At 39.7% G+C, this 10,344-nt stretch overlaps 1 protein-coding gene across 3 annotated transcripts in view; it reads left to right on the forward strand.

The window, feature by feature from the left end:
- The window catches only part of RNF170 (ring finger protein 170), a 29,742-nt gene extending 19,398 nt beyond the window's left edge, over window positions 1–10,344 (forward strand). For all 3 annotated transcript variants that reach the window (XM_068531961.1, XM_068531962.1, XM_068531960.1), the window contains 3 exons: window positions 773–846; window positions 3,859–3,969; window positions 7,507–10,344. In XM_068531961.1, the coding sequence (XP_068388062.1) occupies window positions 773–846; window positions 3,859–3,969; window positions 7,507–7,776 (455 nt within the window). In that variant the 3' untranslated portion in view covers window positions 7,777–10,344. The remainder of the gene's footprint in view (window positions 1–772; window positions 847–3,858; window positions 3,970–7,506) is intronic.

Below are 10,344 nucleotides of genomic sequence, written 5' to 3' on the forward strand. Positions count from 1 at the left end.
AGATTCACAGTGGAACCTGGATGATCCGAGAAATGGGGGCCTGCAGAGAAGAAAGTGAATTGGCTCCTTAAACATCAGCCAGTATTTAAAAATACTCCCTCTTCATTTGTTACTGGTCTGAACTTTAGTGCCTATACACTTGGTGCACCTACCACCACTTTTTAAGGTCTGTAAATCCTCTCTCTAGGCCGTGTTTACCTGTTTCACTGCTCATCAACGCCTTCAAGAAGAAAAATCAAATCCATCCAGTACAAAAGTTGATTCAGTTACTTAACTGGATTATGAACTTTGTTAGGGCAGGAAACGTGAAATCTTTGTATCCTTTGGCTCCTTTGCACATACTACCTAATTATTATTATTGACACTTAAGTGACTTGGTTTTCTAAACTTTTAAAAAAATGGAAGTTGTGTTTCTGTAACATATATATTTATAGTGTGATTTATTGGTTGTCATATGTACAGTAATGTTCAATTACTGTTATTTATTCACATAGGAAATGCAGTATTTTCTATTAAGCCTCATAGTATTGAAGCAGTTAATGCATGCTTGCTTTTGATTGTAAAAATGCTTGTATCTTAACTGGTAGTTTAAATTAAAATATTTTTCAGTGGCTGGGAATTGTTATTAGATTTGAATTTGCCTTAAGAGTTGGTTGGATAAAGTAAAAAACATTTTTAAATAGGTGATGCTGTTAAAATATTTCAAATATATGAAACTTTCCCAGGATATATGGACTTAAAAACATCAATATTAATGTTTTCTTCCCATTAGGTACCTGCATTGTGGCATACTGGCGATACGGGTCATGGCTTGGGGCAATCAGTTGTCCAATCTGTAGACAAACGGTAATGTTTGTGCCCAGAAAACATCATTTATACTAGCTCAGTTTGTAAATTTTTATAGTTTCTGTATCTAACTCCTGAATTATTTTTATGTTTTTAGCAGAACTTCATTTATCCAAAGCTTCTCTGATGTTTCTCCATTATTTTTTTTAATGTCTTTAAGACACCTCAAAAAAAAGGGAATTCCCTTTGATATCCCTTCAGTCATAGTGAAAAACAGCTGGTACATGAACCCTCCCCCAAATCCTAATAAGTCTTTGTTGTAACACCAGCAAGGGAACAACTGAACTGGCAATCAGGCTTAAGCAAATATGCCCTGCATAGACTTCTTTTGAAAAAAATAGTTTTTCAGTTGTACTTTCTTTTTAACCTGCCCATCTGTGGTGAGGGTCCAGACAGCTTTAAATGACGAACAATGCCTTTGAAAAATGTCTCTTGTGGAGCCGTGGCCACGTCGCATCACCCAGAGCAGATTAGCCTGTTACATCAGTACAGATGCTGCCTCCGAGGGACGCGGTGAGGTTTTACGCATGCGTGTTGGAGACTGAAGTGTTATAGTACGCTACCAAACGGCTCAATTTCTTCGACAAACTGGAGAAACAAAATTTTGTTTCGTTTGAAAAATCTGAGAAACTGATATTTGTAGTTTTTAAGTTAATAAATATAGCCAAATGGGACGTTCTATCACTTTTCAGAATTTCCTTTATATTTATATTATTCTTTTCATTTAAAATATATGCCTGTCTGATAATGACTCATGATCAGGTTCACAGACCACCTTTCCTTGGGAAGTCTTCCAGTCAGGATGCCAAATTGAGTGCACACATTTACTTTTGCTCCCTCTGGCAGCCCCACCAAAACAGGAAAGGCATAAACCCACAGGGACCACCAAGTAAAATAAGATTAGAGAAGGCACAACAGTTGTTCAAAAATTCTTTGTAAAATATAACAGACGTACAGAAAAGCACACAAAATAAAGAGGTACAGCTCGCTGACTTGTCACAAAGCAACACCTGAGTAGCCGCCACTCAGATGAAGAAACAGAAACTGGCCACAGCCCCAGAAGCCTCCTGAGGACCCCTTCCAAACCTCCCCCCCTCCTTCCTCTCCTAGAGGTAGCTACTATTTGACTGTTATGATAAGCATTTCCTTGATTTTCTTTACAGTTTTATTACCTTAGCATGCTCCTCTAAGATTACTGTTCAGTTTTGCCTAATTTGGGGACTGTATATAAATAAAACCATATAGTGTGCACTGTTAAATACATATACACATACACAGAAATGCACACACGTGTGTGTACCTTTCATCCATTGTTCTGGCTTATCCACTTCCCCCATTGCTGCCTTTTTTGGTTGGAGAGAGGAAGGTTCGAGGCTTTCTCTTCTTTCCTTCTTGCTTCTATCGATACATCCCCAGATTCTGCCTATTTCACACTTTTTACCACATGGTTAGGAGGAAGATCATTTTTTTGTTCCACCTCTCCGGCTGATTTGATGTGTGACACAAGGCAGTTGGCCCTGAAGCTTATTTGCCAGTGCCACCTCTCATCTTTAGCTCTCTGCCAGCAACACGGAGACCAGGCCGAAGGTCTTGCCCTAAAGAATTAGTTCCACCACCTGCCCCTCTTTCTGGCACTACCTGTGTCTTTTCATAGGGCATATGCGCATTTGCAGGTGGTATCCTTTGGACCACACATAAATTGGCTAGAGGTGAGAAAGGTGGAGATAAACTTGTGGGTTCCCTAACTGCAGTGCGTTCCCACTGCAGTTCATCTACCTGCCCCACCACCTGCTTCACTGGGAACAGTGTGCAGGCTGCTGTCTGTGGCTGGAACATGGTCACCACGTCTCCCCTGGGCGCGCACACTGACATGCCAGCGGTCCTACCGCGTCCCTAGGGCGAATGCAAGTGTCAAGTTTTCTGGACACCCCAGACAGAGGAAGTCCTTCCTCTCCAGCATCATTATAACGCCTACCCCAGTGCCTTATGACGGGCTGTTGAACACGTCTCCCTCCCCTTCTATCCTGGGGATTGTGATCACCAAGGCGCAAGGCCACGTTGTCCTTTTTTTGTACGTCTAGCACTTAGCGCAGTGCCTGGCCCATGTAGGTGGTCAGTTAATATTTAGTGAAAGAATTCATCTTTATTAACAAATTTGTGAAGAGATGGCTGTACCTGCTGTTCCTACCACCTGCTGCTCTTAGGCACTCTTGTGTTTGGCTGTTTGGGAAGCACCTGAGCAGTGGGGTCCTGGTTTTACAGCTGAGCTGAGGGTCAAAGCAACAGCGAGATGATTTAAACCCAAATCTATCACGGCTCCTTCCCATATTTCTCTCTTTGTACGGTGGCCATTTCTATAGGGGGTGTTATATTTTAAAATATACTTGTTTTTCGAGGTACTGTCATCTTCAGATTACCCGAGTATAGTCCAGGAACATTTGTGTATCCTCCTTACCTCTACCATGGAGGAATCAGGGTTAAATGTATTATGTCATATAACAGGATCAAGAATTACCTTTTTGATTGTAGTAGAGATGGGTGCTTGAGAGCTGGTTCCTGCAATAACTTCATCTCTGTGTGATGCTGGTAGCATTCAAAGATAATTCAGATACCAAAGAGGATAAGGAATCGTGATTTTAATCAAAAAAGAAAGCCCTAATTTTCCTCTCTCAAAGTGATATGTCACTTTGCTCCTGAATATTTTCTCATCATTCTTATATCCTCAAATGTCTGTTAGCCCAAACAGAGGACTACTAACTTGATCCCTGGTGTGGATTGAAAAGTACTTAAACCAGTGCCCATTTTATTTTACAGGAGTTCAAATAACATTTTGAATGGATTTTATTGTAAGGAAATAATAGCTTACTTTCCTCCCCTGTGTTGCCTTTGTTAAAAGAAATGAGCGAAATCTAAATTCAGAAGCTTTTCTCATTCTATTGAATAATAACACAAAATGAAAAAAAATTAATGCTGCAGAAAGGTGTAACAATGCTTTTTTCTGTAAATCTACAGGTAACTTTACTGCTAACAGTATTTGGTGAAAATGACCAGTCTCAGGATGCTGTATCATTGCATCAAGATATTAATGATTATAACCGGAGATTCTCAGGGCAGCCCAGATCTGTAAGTAATGTTGTAGCGGGTGCAAAGTTAGAGTGTGATGATACTTCTCTTTTGTAAAGTGAGATTTACCAACAAATAGTCTCTGTGAAAAATCTGTATGTGTTACGTTAAGTCTTTACTTTTCATTGTTGCTGTCATTCACTGAGTTACAGCTTTCCCAAGGACTACAGTTTTCTATCTTTTAAAAAATGGCATTATAAAACTCTTTATGAAAGTGATACCAGCAAAAAAAAGCAATAGAAAAAAATTGGAGGGAAAGGTAAAATTATTGACTCCTACGTGATTCTAAAATAGGGTTTGTCTTACGGGAAACTTACAACTGAGAACTTCTGGAGGGAGTTTTACAATTGTGTTTTACTCTATTTTACCCTGGCCCCATTTGAATTTGTTCCCTTAAGTAACCCTAAGTATTGGGGGTTTGGTATGTCAGGTATTCAAAAGCATTCTATTTTTAAAGAGCACATTAATTCTACAGTTGCCCCTCCTCCCCAAAAAGGCATTTGATAGATTAAAAACCCACACTTTACTGACTCATCCCAGTTTTCTCAAAATTTCTCAAAATTTAACAAAGAATTCTAGTAGTGTATGACTAAATATGTACTTGAAAACCCAGAACACACTCAGTACAAATTCGTACTGGAAGCCCAGACTCTGCTCCACGCTCTAGGCTCTGACGTCCACTTGCTCAGCATACATCCCACTGGCACGTTCCTGGCGTCTCAGACAGGAGATGTAACATGCACAACACTGACCCGATCCCTCCTTACCTCAGCCTTACTCAACTCAGTGCTGATGTCCTCTTCTCCCTCATTCCCCTTCTCTGATCTGTAAAGAAGTCCTAACGTGTCTTTTCTGTCTCTTTCTGGGGATGCTGTCATTTCTGCCTCATAACAAGTCCTGTGTTTGTAGCCATCAGACTAGGCCAGGCCACCACCATCTCTTGCTTAGGACAACTGCAGTGGCCTCTTCACTTGGACCTTTTCCTCTGCACAGCAGCCCGAGTAATATTTTGAAAACATAAGTAAGACCACGATGCTCTTGTGTTTTGAAACTTCTGAATTTCTGGAATAATGTCCCAACTCCTGGCTGTGGCTTTCAAGGCCCTGCATGGCCTGGTCCCCCCTCCCCTCCCTCGGGATGCGGCTCTCAGAACACGCTCCAGGCCTTCCCACCTTCGTGCCTCACTCGTGCCATTTCCTCTGCTCGGAATGCTTGTCCCGCTGCTCGCCTCCTGGCTGACTTCCTCATCCTTCAGGTCGGCCCTAGTATGTCTTCCTCGGAGAGGCTGTCCCCGATCAACCAGGGCAGTCTCTGTCATTGCCCTCCGACCTTGTTCATTACCGTTCCCTCAGGAGAAGGAAAGCTTCACGAGGGTGAGGACCGTGTATATTTAGTCACTACTGTGGCCTCAGTGTCTGGAATACAGTAGGCCTTAATGTTTGTAGAATTTATGGTTATCCTTAAGATAGAAATGATACTACTACTCCCAGCCAAGAATATAAGCTGTTAAAATGCTTCTGTATTACACAACTGCATAGACTTGGGCTCCCTCGTACATTCTGTTCCTCATTCTGGGATGTCAGGTACATTTAAAGGCATACAGTTTCACTTGCTGTGGATGGTGATAGGCAAATCTTTTAGTGACAAGAAAAGCTTGACCTGGTCCCTGTTGCCCTCCATGGTTCTTTGGGAGCCTCTTCTGCTGTTTCTGATCCGGCAGTTTTCTTACGTATCCTCCAGGGGCATCTTAGGACGATTCTTTGAAAATCAGTGTTTCAAATTCAAGAACTACCACTGAACTTAAAAAAATCATTTTAAGATTTTCATTCGTATTTTAAGGTGTGAAGCATACCATTGCTCAGTTATTTTGTGTGCGTCAGATATATACTTAATGAATAAGAAAGCTTGGTATGTGATGAAATTACAATATAATACATTTAGCTCTTTGATATTCTACCCCAGAGTTAGAGTCAGATTGTGATTAGTACACAAACATTTCTTAATAACCCATTCCATATTTCTTGTCTAATCACTACAGATTTTGTGTAAACAACACCATATGAGAACTGAACAAAATAGCCCTGATAAAGGACAGAACAGTATTCAAAAGACATACTGGCTGATCATTAGAATATTTTAAGTAATTTACCTTAGACCTTGTGAAAGCTGTATAGCTGTTTTGCTTTAAGTATTAGTTTCTTCCACAGAGAACAGAAAATCAGCATGAGGAGTGATTCTAAAAAGACCATTTTTGTTCTTTTGTGATCAGTTTTCCAAAAGGAGTTACAAGATTTTCTTTGTCTGGTGGGGTTTTTAAAACCGTTTTCTCATCGCTTGCTCAGTTCTTCCCATTTTTGTCTCCATCTCCCTCTCAACTTATTCGGCATTTGTTGGACAAAATACATACTTAGCATTGGATTTGTGGTATTTATACAGATTGTTAAAAACAGCTGAATTGTGGGCACTGGAATGACCACAGGAAGTGATTTACTTCCTCTGGCCAGTTTCTCTTGCATCTCCCAACCCCTGAGAAGTAAGACGTCAAAGAAGTTAGGTTGAGGAGTCGTTATGGTGCCTCATTACTACACGCGGCCTCATGGTCATGCAGTCAGCTAAGAGCTATGCAGAGGAAGCGAGAAGTTTCCAGTCAGAGAATAAACCTGACTTGCTCAAGGTCATACAAATAGATACTGGTACTGTCTTTTTTTTAAAAAACAACTTTATTTAGATGTAATTTACACGCCATATAGTACCCCTGTATACAATTTACCCTGTAAAGTATACAATTCAGTGGGTTTTAGTATATTTACAAAGTAAATATAATCTAATTATTAGTCTGTATATATTCAGAAACCATAATCATTTCCAGAAAGGGTAGGGCCCGGCATTCCAAAAATCTTTGTGGCAATTAATAATTCACTTAAACTCAAGCTAAGCAGAATAAACATCCTAAGAAGGAAATCAGTTTCATTGCTATTCTTAGATGGTCAAAGCCATCAAAGTTGATGTGTCCGTATATACTTATATATTGTCTGGCAATTTATCAAGGTCTTTTATAACAATATCTCTTCTAGTTCTTAATAGTCCTTGTGGCACATACTCAATTAGTTGTTGACTTATCTCTAGTAGGTTAAACAACTTTCCCCAAGGTCACTTGGCTAGTAAGTGGTCTGTCCAACTTTAAAGCTGAGACTTGAGCTCAAGCCTCAGCCTAGTTCTGTACACTGGGTTCTTTGTTGGTTTATTTTACTAAATTTACAAATTAGAAATAACTTGAGTTTTGTATTACTATATCCTATGTTTCAAATTTGTTGATATTTTACTTTTCAATTATCTGCAATAAGACCTATTTTATAAGAACCTAGTAATCAAAGAACTATTTTTAAATAAAATGTGTAACCAGAAAATATGGTTTCAGTGAATACGTGAAACTCCTTCATTCATGCTGAGTTTGTCTGCACGTTGTAAGAAAATTGTATTATTTTTAAGTCTAACACACTAGATACCAAATCACAGTGTTTGTTCTTCCCCTACCAGATTATGGAAAGAATTATGGACCTACCCACTTTACTGAGGCATGCATTCAGGGAGGTGTTTTCAGTCGGAGGCCTTTTCTGGATGTTCCGTATCAGGATAATACTTTGTTTAATGGGGGCTTTTTTCTATCTTATATCGCCTCTAGATTTTGTGCCTGAAGCCCTGTTTGGAATTCTAGGCTTTCTCGATGATTTCTTTGTCGTCTTTTTGTTGCTCATCTACATCTCTATTATGTACCGAGAAGTAGTAACACAGAGACTCAACAGATGAGAAAATGAGTGCACTAAAATATTTGAGCCAATGTGTAAAATCAAACAAAAGGACCATGGCAGTTTAAAGCATTTGAATATTATCTTACAAGTTTAAAACCACTGTATGACAAACATTTGATTGTCATTTGGCAAATGCCTAGCAATATATGACTGGAATTTTTACGTGTTGCCAGGTTCCAATAGTACGGTTAGAATTATAATGATTAACAACTGTATCTTCATTCTGTGTTGTCTATAAAGTTGTGGAAAAAATATGGAATTATATAAAATGGGATCCTTCTATATTTTCTCCCCCACCAAACTATTCAGGTTAACTGGATGTATAGTAAGGTATTGTCAAATGTACAGTTTATCCAATTCATCCTTCTCGGTGAGTACCTACATGATAATATACTGCTGTGAGACTCACCTAAGTATTTTGGTTACAATAAAATATTGTACAATATTGGGGAAAAGTCAGTGTTTCTTTGAGCATTTAGGTTTTGTGCATTTGGAGCAGTTCTGCTTTTCCATTCTGATATAATTCTTTGCTACCAGCTGAAGGGGAAAGAAGAAACTTGAACTTTGTTAATTTGATTTCATATTCTGGTTTACAGAACACTTCCTTTAAGTGATAGGAGAATTAACAAGTTGTGAGACATTGGACTCCAGTCAGCACGCTTGATATTCTCAGTTATGGCATTTCAGTAAGAGTTTGGTCCTTTTATAGGAACAGTATATAAAAGTTACTTGTAAAGGGAATTTTTGTTTCAGGAACCTGGGTGATACTGCAGACACACAGCAGTTTGGTGCATTCCTGAGGAAGGTGGTTCTCCGTAGCTGTGAGCATCAAAGAACTGAGGAGGGTACTAGGAACACTATTTAAATTTGACAAGAGAAATTACTGGTGAGCTATAGCGACAGAATGTACAGATTTGGTTAGTTTTCTCTTGTCAGAACACTTTTGTAATACTGTCCCTAGATGACAGAATATAGCCCAGATTCATCAGGCCTTATGCAGAATGAGATGATTCAGCAGGCACGTTATCTTGGTTTTTGGATGACTACAGCATAAGGACTTAACGCTCTCTTACGCAGTTTTCTGTTTGAGAAGAATCAAAACCGCAAGTATTACGAAATCTTAACTCCCTCAGCTGGCACTGCCCGTGAGTGACCTGGACAGCAGGGCAGTCACTGATCCCCAGGGCTCAGGCAGTGTCAGCTCTGCGCCTGGCAGCCACCGCTAGTCATCCTGTCCACTCATGTGTCAGCGAGCCTCACTGTCGCAGTCTTCCAGGTGAATCAGAGGCCATCAACTGATGAGATGCTGAATGATACATCAGTAGTGTCTCGTAATTTGGGCCTAAGACAAAGCTGCTGCTTGTCACAGAGAAAAACAAAATCCTTAAGTATAGCACATTGTAATTAAAGCAATTTCTGGCATACTTTTCATTTAATCCTCAAGAGAGTTAGGTGAAGGAGGCAGGGCATTACCTTCCTTTTCATAGATGAAATCCCTGACGTAGATGAAAGGTATTTTTTTTTGACTGAAGCCATGCACAGATAAGTGACCGAACTGGTATTAGACTCCTAGGACTCCTACATGGGGAGAAACTGGGATCCTTTGGAAGACTTTTGGAGCATACTGGATTAGGACAGCTTGGGTTCTCCTAAGAGCAAAGGTCTAGAAAGATTACATATCAAGACTCCACGAATCCTGATTCACCATGTCCAAATCAAACTTCTCATAGGGTGGCACACTTCATAGGAAAACGTTTCAGCTGCAGTTACTAACTTGAGAAGCTAATGAGTAGGAGTTCGTTACACCACCATTTACCAGTCTCGAAACGCATTGCCTACCAATTACAGATTTGGTGTGGGGCTATAGCAATGCCATTTTTGAAAGGATTTAATTTTCTGTGCATGTGTTCTGCTTCAAGTGTCACACTTACAGTTACAATACTTTTATTGTAATATTTGGAATTCCTTCTAAGACTTTCCTGGTAGAGGCGTATTGTACCAACTTTTGTAACATACAAAAACACTGTATGAAGTCTTACTAAGTTGAAAAGGGAATATGCTGGCTGCTCAGAATTTTAGACCTGTTTATTATGTCATCTTTATTGATCAGTGATAATAAATGTAGGAGGGATCCAAGAGTATTTAAAGCAAGTAGAGTCAATCAGTGTTTTAAATTTTTAAACATCATAGTAATACTTCCGTGATTCAGAGTTAGAGCATATAAATCAAAGCAACAGTTCGGATTTTCGTAAACAACAATATTGTAACTTTCAAAAAACAGATGGTCCAGCCCCAGGAGAAGATGATAACTTGGGCAGCTCTGTGGGGAGGGAGACGGAGGAAACAGTTGTTCTAACTGCCCACTAGAACAGTGGTTCCAGCTACTACAGTTCTCAGCACTGAAAGCAGCACGGGAAGAAAGGACCGTGCTGGTCCCTGTGGCTGTGCGGATACCTACCTCACAGAGTTGTTTCAGAGGATGGACAGTTTGGTTCAAACCTTGTGATTTCAGAGTTTGTCAAGCAGTGACTCTTTTGAATAAAAGCAACATATCTAAAATTAAAAA

Source organism: Eschrichtius robustus, chromosome 21, assembly GCF_028021215.1.
Source record: "Eschrichtius robustus isolate mEscRob2 chromosome 21, mEscRob2.pri, whole genome shotgun sequence".
NCBI classification, from domain to species: Eukaryota; Metazoa; Chordata; class Mammalia; order Artiodactyla; family Eschrichtiidae; genus Eschrichtius; species Eschrichtius robustus.